Source organism: Anopheles arabiensis, chromosome 3 (genome assembly GCF_016920715.1).
Source record: "Anopheles arabiensis isolate DONGOLA chromosome 3, AaraD3, whole genome shotgun sequence".
NCBI classification, from domain to species: domain Eukaryota; kingdom Metazoa; phylum Arthropoda; class Insecta; order Diptera; family Culicidae; genus Anopheles; species Anopheles arabiensis.
Window position 1 is genome coordinate 55930196 of NC_053518.1, and position 16132 is coordinate 55946327.

General features: G+C 38.3%; 1 protein-coding gene across 1 annotated transcript; it reads right to left on the bottom strand.

Moving 5' to 3' along the window:
* Window positions 1-758: 758 nt before the first annotated feature.
* Window positions 759-7388, bottom strand: LOC120903603 (protein gooseberry). The gene is made up of 3 exons (XM_040313127.1): window positions 6923-7388; window positions 1531-2809; window positions 759-1411 (listed from the first exon to the last, which is right to left on the bottom strand). The coding sequence occupies exons 1-3, from the start codon at window positions 6975-6977 to the stop codon at window positions 1255-1257; spliced, it is 1491 nt and encodes a 496-aa protein (XP_040169061.1). The 5' UTR covers window positions 6978-7388; the 3' UTR covers window positions 759-1254.
* Between the last annotated feature and the right edge of the window lie 8744 nt (window positions 7389-16132).

Consider the following 16132-nt stretch of genomic DNA (forward strand, 5'->3'; position numbering starts at 1 on the left):
CATGTGGAAAGACGTTTCATTTCCCCCCTGTTTTTTCTTCCTTTCTCTATAGCTACGGGTAGTACCATGGTACCATGCGGCGATAACAAGGTTGAATAAACACTTTACAACCGACCCATCTAAGTCCCACCATAAATATGTCTGGACTATACTTGAGTAGCCTTCGTGCGACGAGCACCGTTGTAGGAATGATTTGTAATAAACATTTTACATTTTTTCAGTCACTTTTTCACGCCTAACATTTTTGACGAGCGGTTACTCCAGTAGGACGTCAACCAGCGTGACAACACTCTATGGATAGTTTGTAACGTTCCATGAAAGGTATGAACAATAAGGCGACTTTGGTAACAACGATTTAGCATTAAAGGATATCTCGTCCTGTTACCGGACATGTTAAATGCCAATAAATGCAATCGTCGTGGAGAGTGCTCGAATCATTTTTAATGCATCACATGGACGGACGAATGAATGCATCACCTGGATTGGGAAACCAAAATGAAATAAAAAAAAAAATTAAAAAATTCGAAGGCAGACAAGAATTATGGTGGACAGATTTAAAGAACTAATAGAAGAAATGGAAGAAATAATCTTTTACATCAAATGTCATAGGTTTACAACGTACGAAACGCTATTGACATGTGAAATACAAGATATGAGAAAAAGGAAGAAAAACTAACAACTTATTTCAAATCATCATCGACCTCGCTCGTAAATCAGAGATATGTTTTTGGACTAAGAAATATTACATCGTTCATTCATATGGATTTTAATGTTTGAAGCGTTTATTTATTTGCATCAATTTCTTATTAACTAATGGTCTTAGATTTATTCAGTACAGTCATTGCATTTTAATACTAATATAAATTATCCTACCTGCTATCTAAACTTTTACAACAATAATAATCATCATCATTGCGTCATTGGTAGCTATACTGTTTAACATTTGACTTATAAAACACAATTCGTAAGGTTTGAAAACGACAGCATTACTAGTAATTTTGCTGAAAACAAACTTTAGACCAGTAGAGACGTTACTAATATAGTTATCTACGGCAAGAAGTAACATATTCGTTTTACAATATTTTTTTCAAAAAAAAAAGTCAACCTGGCAATACTTTATTTGTTGTGGTGAATTATCAACTTTGTAAATTAAGAGACACATGGTTGGACAAAAGCGTGCACTGTCATCTTTTTCTCATTCTCGAATACTTGTTGTTTTGACTACCAATTTGAACTCATTCGCTCGGTACTTTTTTAACAGTGCAGCCGACTCATTTCTAATCCTCCTAATTGCCCGAAGTATGGATAGCCAGATTTTGCTTCTGCCGCTACTGCTGCAGCTGTAGCTGCCGATGTGTAGTGTGGGTGACTGTGCGCATGGTGGTGGCTCATGTTGTTGGAGAAAAATGAGCTAAACAAGGACGAAAAAAGATAATAAGCTATTAATTTCTGTGTATTCAGTAAAGGCGATCGAGTGGGACTAGAAAAGCCCCCGGAAGGCAAATACCATCAAATAAAAAGTTAACCTACCTATAAGCGTCCCATTCGCTAGCAGTGGGTTTGTTGGAGACACTGCCGGCGCGTTGCCACTGCGAGTTGGAGTCCATACCGTTGCTGCCCGTTGCGGAAGTATAGGATGTTGCATATGATTGCGCAGCACTAAATTGCCCAGGGTGTTGATGGGTGGCGTGGGCGTGATGTGAGTGCAACGACACATGTTGGGTGTTGTTGTCCAGCATAGAGAAGTAGTTGTATCCTGGCACGTGTGCTGCACTGTTGGGGACAGTGACTCCACTGGAAGCTTGTGGAATTGGTGAAACCGATGTAGAATGTGCTCCTGGATGGGACACTGGTGGACTGACAGAGCTGGGAGGGCTCATAGAAACCGGAGGGCTCATGGTGGCTGAGGTTGGATGGATCATAGTTTGAGCCAATGGATTGTATGAAGATTGTGAGGGTGCATGAATAGTAGTGGCTTGGGTAGGCGAGGATGAGTAGCATTGTGACCAGGTACCCGCTCCCATGGGTGAACCAGAACCGGAAGATGCAGTGGCGGCAGCTACAGCCGCAGCCTGTTGCTCGAATTGGGAAGGATATTGCGAAGCGCCAAAAGCAACCATTTGCTGAGAGCTCATGTGTTTGCGAAGGCGAGCACGGCGATTCGAAAACCATACCTGTACACGCGCTTCGGTCAGCTTAGTTTTCTGAGCTAGTTCCTCGCGTGTGTACACGTCTGGATATTGAGTACGGCTGAATGCAATTTCCAGAGCTTCAAGCTGCTCTTCGTTGAACGTTGTTCTGGATCTGCGCTGCTTACGCTTGAGTGTAATTCCAGGTTCTGATTCGGTATCGCTATCCTCATCACACGATGATTCTCCAAGGATGCCATTGATCGAATGATTTCCACGTAAATCCACATCCTCGCGCCGCCCACCTCGCAGCAATCGGCTTATGGAGCTGACGGACGGTGCCGATGTTTTGTCGCAAAGTCCGTCCTTAATCAGTTTGTCTCGAATTTCCCAGCTGAATATGCCGGGATTCGCTTTGCGCAGTTCTTCGATGCGTGCTTCGATTTCTGGAGTGGATACGCGTGGTTTCGAACCGCCGATGACTCCCGGTCGGATTGATCCAGTCTCTTGGTACCGATTGAGGATCTTTGAAACACAGCCATGAGATACCCTAAGTTGGCGGGATATCACACACGGTCGTACGCCCGATGCTGCCATTTCGACTATACGCAGACGTATATGGTTTGGCAAAGGACGTCCGTTGATGAACACTCCACCTAGTTGGTTCACACGTCCCTGACCTGTGAAAATACAAGAAAGAAGAAAAAAGAAAAGCTTAAAAAAGGAACAATTTGAGTCATTGCCGAAACAACAATAAAGAAATAGATGAGAAAAAGGTAGTTCGGAAACGTCTACCACAAAGCCTACAATACAAATGGGCCGTGTCATGTTCGTCGACACATTGTCACGCTGTACACCCAGGACCACACTCAGCGAAGCCGCGATTGCCCGCGAAAGGACCCGAGGAGAAGCCCTCCGATCCAGATCAAAGTAATCGCCCAAAAGACCGCTGCAGTGTAGTGTACAACTATAGCGGCTCGTGTTTCGGGTGCAGCAAGGCGCTAGCATGGTGTCACATTGTTCGGTCACATTAGTGGCCCCTTTTTTCCTAACTCGCTTACCGCCTTCCCCATCTCTAACGACTTCCTTGCGCTGAGAAGTTGGAATTGAGAAGTTTCCATTCCATCCCTCGGATTACAAGCGGTTCAGGTGTATCGTAAACGGTGATTGGGTGAGAACTTTAAATCAATTAAAAGACTTCCGTTCCCTTTGAAGCGATCCGTTCTGACACGTTCGACACAAACGTTTCCGCCCCGAGGGCTCTATGATTAAATCAAGGAATTGTTAGTTATAACAAAAAACAAAACAAGTTTTCCTGTGTTTGCCTTCTAGCGTGTTTGTCTTTTATTGAATCTATCGATGAAAACCTTAATGATATGCTTTTGCATTTTGATTGATCTCGCTTTTCACCCGCATTGGCTATGTTTTGTTTCACTATGACATTAAATTACCCGCAGTTGCAGTTTGGCAATATTTGGAAGTTTTTTTTGTAAATCGAAAATTGTTACACACAGACTTAGCTTAGCCTGAATAATGGAACGATCATTAGTTTACTGTATCTTTGGATACCATCAATCAAAAAGAAAAACAAGATCTGACTGTAAGTTCGTATCATTCCCCATTTCTCTCCTACAATGGCACCTTTGGAGATGTTACGCTGATTAGAACGCTCCTGTTATAGAATGATTCATTCATCATTCTTACACAATGCGTTTTAGCCGCAATGTTTGACCGTTCCTATATTACTATTAGTTAACCCTAATTCCATTTCCTTTTGTGAATCAACAACACAAGTATAACATCTAACCACTACTAAGCGATGCTCACAAAAGTGAAACAGAAGCCATTCCTACCGGCCTAATTCGAATTTAATTGCCCTTACGGTATCATTACAAACATTTTCATTATGTTGTGGAAAGATATTATCGACTAACAAATGCTCTGTAGTAGATAAAAAAACAACTTGTATGCAAAAGAGTTCACGAACCTAGTAATGTTTCATTATAATTTGAAGCTTAGTTTATGCTTAAAACACGTGCATTTATCTTCTTTGTCCTGAATGCACAATTTCATCAATACACTTCCAATTATCAATTACAGGTCCTGATATACATCGTAATTACACATCCCAATAACTGCGATCACGTTGTTTGATTTCCAATTCGTTGAGGTGGACTCTTGAGATGGATTATGTTTTGTATGAAGCATTTGAAGTGCAAACAGCAGACGTCAGAAATTAAATGTGACCTACAATCCTAGAAACAGCTGGTACATCACAATTCATCAATGATCCCTAAACTTTGTCATCATTGCATAAGACAATGATACACTTGCATTATTTTTCCACGATTCTCACGATCATCTGGTTTTCATGGAGCCGGCGTTAAAATAAGAATTCTTTCGTACGCCCGCTGTAACAAACATAAGTGCACTTTTCTAAAAAAAATATTACCACACAGTCAAATGAATGGAGATGAAAAAAAAAATCATTAAAATCATCGCTGATCGAATTGAAGAATCGGGTAGATGAAAAGGAATATATTTAAAAAATTTCTGCAAACGAAGAAGCTGTATCCAAATTTGATCAATTGATTAAAATGTATTGCTCGACCCCAAGGGGATACCTTGAACAACCTGAAAACGCCTTTTTATTTGTCTGTAAATGCCGACAAGCCCTGATGCTGCAAAAAGTGGATGAAAAAATTAAGCTTTCGATTTTTACTCTGCGCCATCGTCTATCGTGCCATCGCTTCCAGTGCTTTATCATATAAATTGATCATTTAGTTTATAAATATATGAAGCATCCACATAAATTATTGCGTTAGTGTAAGTATTCTCCTGTCCTGCTCTACCCTTTTCTTTGTTTCCTACTATCTATCTCTATCGATTGTAGCCATTATTGTTGTGCTTTACGAATGAATTCCATCCGCAAGAGTACCGACTTGTACGTCAATAAATTCCTGACGATTTATTTCACGCGTACGTGTGGCATATGGAGAGATGACGTATTGCGGGTAAAACGAAAAAACGTGTTGAAAGCAGCTTCGCGAATTGGGGCTGATACTTGGGTAAGATAAGGAGTGCGTATCTTGGGTTAGGTTTCGAAGCCACGAGGGTTTGATCACGACCGAAATAACAACGGTACAGTGCAGTTCGTGTTCTGGCGATCAGCGATCTGCTTTTGGGTGATCGTAGCCCTTTTGCTCTCGAGGAACCGGGAGGCATGTGGTTTAGCCTTCCTTGCAAAGAAGAAAGTAATAAAATATTCCAGGGCACCTATTACATTATCATTATGAAGGACCGAGGGTTTCCTTTGGAACCCGCGCGGCTTCAAACGAACACCCTGCTCACCTTTAAGGTCGCTTAAAGCCGTCTGAACGATTGCCGATGAAGACCGTCTGAGCGTCCAGCAGACCACTGCCCGCGAACCGTATGGGCATCGCTGTTTGGAATGTGACGCGCGAGCTTCTTAAGCTGTTGTTGTGTTGTTAAGAAACAGGAATTACAAAAATAACATCAAAGCAAGCTCGCCGCCCAGACCTTGGTAGAGGATCGGGAGGCGTTTGGAAGCTTGAAAAGCAACACCAAAACGAACACCAAAGATCATCAGCATCATCATCATCATCTTCGCTGTCAACAACGGCATCCTCTTCGTATATCTTCGCTTCGTACAGAGACCAACACACGTGGAAAGTACTTTTGCATGGACCATACCAAGCGTTACGTTACTGACTGGCGCGCCATACTGTCTGTCGAATTTTACGATCTTTGGAGCCCTCCGCATGTCCGTGGAAAAAATGACAGCCTGGAGCATCAGCATACATTAAGCGTGGTCAGTGTGAATTCCAATGGATGGGTTGCTATTCAACAAATTTCCCGTCGGTGAACTGATCGAGGTGATTTTATTTTAAACCTTGATCACCTACAAGTTTTCTATCCTTCATGTGTCTAAGAAATTCTTTTATCAGTTAATTTTCGTCGTGATTCAAAATGACAAAATTTCCTTATTGTTTATGTAAGTTCTGATCGCTACAAAAACTCTGACTTCTGATAGTCTGCATATTACTTTATGATCGCTTATGAAGAAACCCCCTTTCAAAGCTAATTGAATGGAACGTGTGGGCTCGACTTTGAGGGTTTATTATGTGGCATGAGAAGCGCACAATAACCAACAATAAAATATATACAACCATTAATCTTGCGAACGTCAGGAGCAACGTGTGAGAGAAATGTTCGGTACCATTTCAAGATGTTACAGGTAAAACACGAAAGATAGATCCCAAAATACGTCCGAACTAGTTTCCCTTTCTCGCATCTGTTTACCTTACAAAAAGTAACGCAGCGTCGTTTCAGATCATTTACGTGGATCTTCTTTTTTAATCAAATGTGCTACACATATCATGACGCAACGATTTCGGGCTCAGTTGAACCGCTCATCGCTACCAATTCGTTTGATCTATTCCGTGCTAATATATCTAGGTATAAGTGACTAAATTCTAGATCCAGTCAAAGAACATCAATTCCGCCTCCTAGATCCTCACATACGCTACACAGCTGTTGCGTTTGATCGTAATTACGTTTAGATATTTATTTATTTTTTTTCACAACGACGTTCACAGATGTATCGAATGATTTATGATCAATTTCGCACCCGCCGTATGTAGTGGCAATCGTATTAACAATGAATGCTACATTTTACTATCACTTAAATGTCAAAATATGATTCTGATAAAAAGGTAACACCGTCGGACCAATGGAACCTCATTGTTGAGTCACTAAATCACATTACTTACCTTGGAAAGGGTATCCACTGAAGATTGGAGACATGTTTAAGCTAGCAACAGCCATCGAAGAATCTTTCAATTCACAATAACGCCAAATTTCACCGTTTGCAGTCCACTTAAAATCCCACAAACTTCAATTGTACTTTTTTGTTCTTTATTTTATAAAAACGTCTGCTGAATAGTTTTATAACTTAAACTATTCTAACAGCATGCAACTGAATAAACAGTCAAGACGATTTTTAGATGTGATACACACGCACTTCTTTACTTCGTCGACTTCTACACATAGCCAGAAATGGTACACTGAACTCGTAAAACTTATTCCACCGCCCGTCACCACTTGTTTGGTGGTTTCTACTCAACACGATCGCCTACGGTACGGAAGCAAACTTCGGTGAAGATCTCTCCCAAGATGCTGCTCGCAAGGATGTTGGAACTCTATTAAACTTTGAAATCGCTCGAACGAACAGGTTAGACTGCGTGTTCGTCGAGATGTAAGCTTTGGTGGCCTCCGTTGTGTATCGTCCTTCTTCTGTCTGTCCCACTCTGATGCATGGTACAATACCGCATGTTCCACGTTTCCCATCTCGTTCCAAAACGCTGCGCGTCGAAGCCGCGCCCACTTTTTTTAAGCCAATGTACGCATGTTGATTCGACTTTGTGGTGCAACATCAGCAGCAGTGCGGTCCGTATATTGAAGCGCCCACCAACACAGTCGATGCCACCAAGATCGTAGATGAGGGAAATAAATGTCAACTTAGCTTTTCTTAGCGGCTAAATGTAATGACAAATGTGCCACCCATTTGTTCTGTTGGTCGGCTATTATCAGCGCCAGGAGATTATGAGACAGTCACAATGAAACAAGCGGTGTCGAACAATGAAGTCAAACGAACCGCTCCATACGGAATACCGTTTGATCTCCTGGTATAGATATCGGTGTTGACGTGCGGAATGATTAAGCGGCCTTGTGACATATGAAGATCAATCGATTATTATTTTGACTCTTTGAAAGTTAGCCAATTATGATAAGCTAAATGATTTCTTTAAAATGGACAAAATTCTTTTTTGATTACTACGATAGTTTTAAGATTATGAAATAAAGAAACTTTAAAAAACTGAAAGCAATGCTTATCTTCTTTTTCATTAATCATCACCATAATCCTTATCCATTTTTATATTTTCATCTTATCCTGGTTACATTTCAAACTACTGATAGTTCAGTTCAGTTCATAGTTCACGGGTGTTCAATATAAAATAGGGATGTTATAAGAAAATAAACAATAATTGCATTTCAAACACACAGGAAAAGCATTTTTGAAAAATGAATTGCAATTTTAAAATGATTTAGTTTTGTACTATTGTAAAGAAAAGTTTCTTTAAATTTTCTTTAAATTCACATAATCTAAACACAACAATAGGACATAACGTTTTGGTACGACTTACTTGTTAAAGTCGTTGCTGGTCATTGATAATAAAACGTGCCAATTATTTCAAGAAAAGCCAATGAAAACTGACTTAAACAGCTGTGCATGTAGTTAGTATACCAATTTTAGCTAAGCTATGAGTCAGTTGTGAATAAATCGTGCATTAATCAGTGTAAATAAACGAACTATAAACATGTTCTTTAATTTGTAAATATCACATTACTCAAACAAGTATTCTAAGAACACAATTTTTCTTGAAGCTTTCGTGAGCCCTAACAACAAGGAAGCTAACAAGGAAGTACCAGGATAATCGAAGGAACTGAAGCATCTTTTCATTCATAGCATTCCTCGAACAGTGATCATTCCTCGAGCAGGTTCATTAAGCCTTTGGAACATGATTAAACTTTTTCTCTAATCCTTCTCAACAGAGATGGTGGGAAGCGCATGGATTAAAAATAGAAGAAAAACTAGGAAATTGCTGGAACCGATCGCATTTTAATACCGGATCTGACCGAAAACTGTTGCAGTGATTGTTGCGGCTCCCTTTTCGCTTGGTTGTTTTATTCTACCGCAATTCAATTATTTCCCCGCAACATACCTTAAACGTCCGTGCTTCTTTTGAAAGTACGAACTAAATTTCGGTTCCATTTTAGATGCGCAGTAATTTTCATTAAGAGATAAGCATTTTGTTGGCCCACCGAAAGTTGTTTTTTGCCTCCAAAGAGAAATAATGTGCGATTGATTGGATGAAGGAGTTTTTCTAGATATTAATTCCTGCGTCCATGTCGGTTGAAGCTTAGAAGTCCGTAGATGCATAATTGGATGCCTGGACTTCCATGTTTTTCCAACAAAAGCGATCAATCAGCTCAATCAGAGAAACAGCTTTAGTGTGTTTTTGCTTCGTACACGGAAGGCGTATTTTGAAATCGAATCAGTATGACGATTTATTGATTATTCTCATTTATTTTCATACGAAACAGCGAAGAACGCTCCGAGAGCTTGAGCATCTGACAAATGTACTACGTGGATCATGCAGAAAAATCAATGAACGTGATATATGACACCTTCACGTTTTGTGTGTGTCACATATTTAACATACATTATTCTTATAGAACAATTATATTACATTATTGAAGGTTTGGTAATAATAATTGTTTGGGTTTATTGTGCTCTATCATCAAGACATTTATCTGGTGAGTATCAGAGTACTGCATGAAGCTTTTACAGTATAGCATAAAAACTTACGTTCGATAAACAATACACTCATGTTTATCAGAAGAATATATATATATATGTTTCTATGAGAAGAAAAATATTTGAATTTATGTCTTAAATGAACGAGTACAGCTCAGTATACTAGCACGAACATAAATTATACATTACCTGTAAACTACCGTGTCACGTGATAATCAATTTTAGTCGCCGGTTCAGCTAGCTGGTTCGTTTGTTTAGGGAATTATGCGTCGCTAAAGGATGATGAAAAATGAACAAAATCAATCTACCTGCATCCTCGTATTGCTATCGAACTCGTTGTTACTCTTATGTAGGACACCTTGTTCATCATAAATATCTCGGCTACGCTGGCGCCACTGAAACAATTCGTCGTTGTTGTTTGTGTACGGACGCTAATTCGTTTTGGTTACACCCCGTGAAATTCAATCGCTTACTTTTAAAGACATAGAGATATGGTTCCGGCAGATACTGCTTCGATAACGAAGTATGATCTTTGGCGTTTGAAGAAAGCATTGATCTTTGGATTAGATGTAGACTAGACTGAAGGAAATCATGTTTGTTTCGGTCATTTATTATTTTTACAATCATCGGATTGGTCTTAACTCGTTGAATCGTCCAGAGCCATTGATTCTACCAGGTAGAAAATCAATGATTTGTCTGTTCATTCATTCGTAATGTTAACGTTACAGCAGTTTCATCGTAAGAATCATTTTCGACGTCAATCATCATGGCATAAGGAAAATGAGTAGTGTGACTTGATGTCAGTTTTTTTTTGTGTTCTATAAAAAAAACTACGCTCTTGTTAAAAAATGTCAAATTACAGACTCAGCATATATGTATGTAGATATTGTGTCATAGTGAATCGTCTGAGAAAAGAGTCACCATCTAACCAACATTGAACCGTATGCAGTTCCAGAGTCGTACTTTGCTGACTATAGTTCTAAATGTTAGACGCAATGATCTCGTATTTCTCAATCAGTTTGGTCTATCAGGATGTTAAAAAATGATTAAACAGGTAAAACACGTTGTTATCATTTATTGTTGGCCAAAAGAATTCTCAGTTTCAGTAGATATGTATATAATCAATTAAAATTAAATATGTATAGAAATACCGTCAATGTGTTTTATTCTAATTAAGCACGATTTGATTCAAACCTAGCATCTAGAGTCTGATTTGTTACATTCGTAGCTACTGAAATGAATGCACCGAGAACATCAAACGAAACGTAATGGTTTAATGATGCATCCAATTTTTCATGCACACCTTCACGCATTGTTCGGCTACCTGCAACGGGAAGATCATTTACTACTGAAAGCACCCACCAAGAAAAATATGTTCAAGTTTCGTAAAATCGAATTTGACGGATTAGATAGCTATATAACGCTGGGTCAGCCGTGTTACAGATGCAGTAGCACATTTTTTCCTGTTTTATGACTCTCCTAATCCAAGCCTAGCCAGACCACTTCAGTTCGCGTCTATTTTAGTATGTCCGCGCACTTGCCTGATCCAAATTGCTTGAGTTTCTTCAACAATAAAATCTGTGCTTCAAGTAGACGCGCTTTAGTTAATGCAGAAATCCTTTGTCGGTGTACTGATGCACTCTCATGTACAGTGCAATTCTGATGCTCTGTTACCAGGGGGGTTCGAGTTTTATTACCTTACATGCAATTTTTGCATGTAACTCATTACCTACAAGGTGGGCTATAACAGCTGTGTAATTGAAATGAACGTTCGGTGGTCGAGCGAATTCACAAAGCGAAATAAGATCCGCTTAAGGTGCATCGTTGTAAATCAATAAACTGCCCTGCAGAAATTCAGCTAGGCATATGCATAAACAAGGGCAAAGTACATCCCACCTACGAAGCAGAATTGCAATGCACCACTATTAAAAACGTTCAAGCATGCTACCCCGCCGTAAGATCTTTAAAAACGAGTAGCTGGTTCCAGCTTGTTCTGCTATGCATCTTACACGAGCATTTTTATTATGCATTTTTATTGGATGCATTAGGGCAGCACCAGAGCTATCTAATAAAACGTTTCACAGAAATATATTTTAAAGAAATGCGTGCAATTTAATCTTTGATGCGATCTTTCGCCGATTAATTGTTGGGAAACAACTAAACTTGAGCAATAATAATTGATGCATAATTGAAAAAGCCCTGAAGAAATTGAATTTATTTTAAAAAAAGTGCATTTCTATTGCAGGACTTGCTGGACTGTTTCATAGTTAGGTTTAACAAGCCACCTATTGAAATATCGTTTTATGCGTCAACTATAAGAATAATATGAGCTAAGACATAAATGAACGATGGTTGAAAAGCGTTCAATACGTACAGCCACTCTGCATTTCTGCAGAAAACCTGTTCATGAGCCGACTGTATCATTTTGCTTTGAACTAGGCGCGCGTTCAACATAACCTGTTGCGGCTTCTCAAAGCCCCCGTGACATATGACCTGTGTTGATTTCATGCTATGCTGTGCATAAAAAATTGATTGAAGCTTGCTTAAGGAGGAATGGAAACTTAAACGTACGTTTATTTTAAAAATTGTCTGAGTCATTTTACAGATGCTTGTGAACAAATCCTTTTTTGCTAGCCATTTATTTTGAACGCATTTATCTAACAAATAGTACACACAGTTAGCAAAAACAGTATACATATACAGCAACAGTATACAACCCTGTCGCTATATCATACAATCAAAAATAATGTACAAAACTTCAAATGATATGTAATTCAAATAATTACATGGCATATTGAATATTATTTATTCTCGATTGCGTTTTCTTTTCAAGTTCGCATTTGACGAGCTTCTACCACGTTCGCTGGAAAGTATTCCTGCGTATATGAAAATTTGCCTGCAAATAGATCAACATTTAGACATCTAAAATGCCTATTCTCATCTTTTCCCGTCCCACAACTCCTAACCTTGCTCTTGTCAGCAAATAGCTGCAAAAGCAAAATGTAACTATAAAATCTATCCACGGATCGTCGCATCATTATCAATCGAGTCTTTACAGACACAATAACACACCACATACTTGAAGCAGAAGACAACAATTGAGAGCGAACCCAGGGTTCTCATAGCTATGAATAGATTCCAAAAGATTCACTGTGAGATGTTCGGCAGGTTTCTTCCTTTTGTGGGAATAGGATTTGACGGTTTGTGGTAAAGTTACTTGAGTAAAGGTGAAGATATCGGACATTCCTTTGATTTTTGCCGGCCACCCAGAAGCGTACTTTCAAATCATCTGTGAACGAACAGCATTGCGTTGGAGCAGTTTTATGATTTTGTTCAAGAAAGAGCTCCTAAAATTTTGTAAATTAGGTCGAAATGTTTCTGCAAGCTTTAATTTACAAATAATATGAGCAATCTGATTTGTTTTTCATAAGGTTCAAGCATTGTAAGCTATGATAATTTAATTTAAAAATAAAACTTTACATGACGAAACATATAAAATGTAATAAATATTGGTACGGTTTATAAAATTGGTTTTATGTTAGATTGCCGTTTCTAGTAAGTGCAACTAAAGTTCTGAAAGATACATCAAAGACCATAGCGAAAACTCTAATAAGTTTAAATGTTAGCTTTTTTAATCAGGAGGAACGGTCATAAACGTTAGCTTTATTTTACCTACAAATTGCCCTTAATAAACAAAAATATATGTCATACAAATGACAAACCCAATTAGGCAAAATATCAACGAGATTTTTGACTTCAAACTAGATATGAACGAAAAATACCCTAAATGGAACATACAAAGGATCTAATATAAAACAACATCTTAGTATGATAATACATACAGATCTATGACTTATGATTTATTATCAATAGATGCAATGATAGCTTTAGATAGCAATCAGCATTCGAAAAATTGATTATATTAGCTTGGGTAATATGCGGAGCGAATAATATCATAGGACTAAGCACATATACATCATATCATATCATATCATGTATTATCATATTCAGGATTTTCATCTGAATCTCTGAATTCTGTGTTATTCTGGATAATAATTATTATGATAAATCGTAGAAGAAACAATTTTATGAAGCATGTCAAACCATTCAATGTAGAATTCTGCAGGGTTTTGATTTAAGTCATCAAGCCGGTTATATATGGTTAAAACCAAAAAGGTTTTGTTTGTTTTCAAAAACCACCAATGTTATTTTGTCCTGGGTTGTTAGGCCACATGTAGAAATAATAATTAGTGTCATAAACATGAACTCAACATGTAATAAGATTCATTTTATTTATATGATGAACAAATAAAAAAACAACAATTATCGGTTCGTTCCGCTGGCAACACAGCACATCTAATGTAATGGCTCTAATTAATTTGTTCAGCATCTTCGCTGCTCTCGTTGTCAGTTTCGCCTCGCAAAGGTAGTCGCACAACGCTCTTAACAAACGTAACCCAGCATCGTAAATAGTTCACAAAGCTATAACCGATTTCTTCAGGACTATCAATGCACTTACTGGTCTGGATGTCAACCATTGCAACTCATGCGTTGTAATACGGTGCTAAGCCAACCATATCGTCTCGTAATAGAACCGTAATAATTTCATAATTATTCTACAATTATACTGACGCGCGTTGGCGTTTCACTGTGACTGGGAAGTTATCCTCGTTGAAGCACATATGACTGTTCAGTGTTTTATTGCTCGCTAGCCTACTCGCCAAGGTATCTTTCAAAGCGGTACAAATAAAATAATAAGTAAAGTCCAGTAAAACGATCACCCTTCCTACATTACACAGGGCTCACATACCGTGCTGCAGTATTCTTCAGCAAAGTATCAAGCAAGCAATGTGACAAGTAACCACATTTTATATGAAATATTTTATTCGTTTACTGTTCGCAAGATATGTTAATTTCATCTTCTTTGTGAATACTTTACGACGGTATCATAAACGCGTGTTCTTTTGATTGTTCATACACGGGTATAGCCCGAGATGAACAGCTAGTGATGCATAAGACACAGTGAAACTCCCACTGGGAGAAATGCCGGGAAATATTGGACCCTATTTTGTAATTGAATCGTACCTGGGCTACCCTCCAAATATCCTGACCATATCCTTTTTCGTTGATCCTCTTAAAGTCAAACGATCAAAGAATGTTATGTTTGTATGCGGATTGGTATCATATGTATGCTGTTGACAGGTTCAGGTGTTGCCATTTATGATGCTTTATATATGTACACAATTTGGGGATTCTAGCCAAAAATGAGGTATATGTTTCATATCCGATCGCTTGGAATTGTATGTACAACAATCAACTGTTTGTAAAGTCCTTTTTGAATAAAGAGGCAACGTTATCCCATGACGTTACCGAATAGTTTCTGGGTCAGAGAACTGTATACAGTGGGAAATTAACAGAGGATAATGTTTTTATTGTACCAAATTCAGAGGTACAACCCTGACCGCCTCCACCGGCCTGCTGCGACTAGTTCATAAACAAATAAAACTGCAATATAGCTCACGGCGTGCGGCATTTTTCCCCTTTTCTTTTGTTGTTCGTTCGTCACCTTCGGTGTGAAGGATTCTCTCCCAGAATTTTGTAAATTCAAGCTTGCTAGGCGAAACCGTCATGTGTGCCAAAGGATAAGCTGAAGCAGGAGAAGCGATAAGAAAGTTGAGGCCATAGACAGGTAAAGTTTATCTACGGTATAATCCAATTTGTGCTGTTTGTTGTTTCTAACAAGCTAAGAAACCGAGCCATGTTTATGTGTGCTTTGAACGAAGCTTTAAACAACAACATTTATCTGCTGTCCCATTTTACATGTTATGTGCCTTTTGCTTATATTAGCACGATCTGGTGAGTTGTATACATTAATCCTTTTCTAGCACTGCTGCATCGCAAAAAAAACCTAAATATTGTCTTTTGTATATTAGAACTGTTTACAAACGAAAACATACCCTGGTTTGACTGCCTGAATTTTATTTCTTTATTTATAACAGTAGTTTTCACTGTTTACTTATTGAAGGTCATTTAGTACTTTATTGAAGGTCTCGTGATCAGTTCCTTACCATGCGGTTGAATCCAGAGGCAATCCACGACTTTCGCTCACTACAATTCATTCTAAGCTTTCGTCGGGGACCCATCTGGGAAGTCCTCAATTTACAAAAATATATTTAAATATGACCGTCTGTGTTATTTGCAGATAAAAATAAATAAGTAGATACGACTGGCAGCATAGTTTACAAATCCATTCTCGCAACAATAGAAAACGAAATAACGATCATCACCCAAACCATGTATTTTTCAAAAAATAATAAATTTTTCTTCTATATAATCGGATTTTTTCAAACCTGCTATTTTTGTTTAGTACAATTTTACATTGTATGTTTTTGACTTATGCTTGTCAATAGAATAAAAATTGAATTACATTGTATTGTATTGTATTTTTATTTTATTTTTTATGATTTTTCCCTCTGGTTGAAAAGCACTGATCTATCATATAAACGTTTACTGTTTTTTCTACAACATACAATCATATCAAAGTCAATACTATCAAAGAACGTGTTCAGGAAGGCACAAAGTATTCGCGTGAAACTGTAAA

Bases quoted from the DNA above. Each gene is read 5' to 3' on its own strand.
- LOC120903603 (XM_040313127.1), bottom strand. From the start codon at position 6,977: ATGGCTGTTGCTAGCTTAAACATGTCTCCAATCTTCAGTGGATACCCT. The intron at 2,810-6,922 runs GTAAGTAATGTG...GTATTTTCACAG, and splicing joins CAGTGGATACCCTTTCCAAG to GTCAGGGACGTGTGAACCAA. The intron at 1,412-1,530 runs GTAGGTTAACTT...GTCCTTGTTTAG, and splicing joins AGCGAATGGGACGCTTATAG to CTCATTTTTCTCCAACAACA.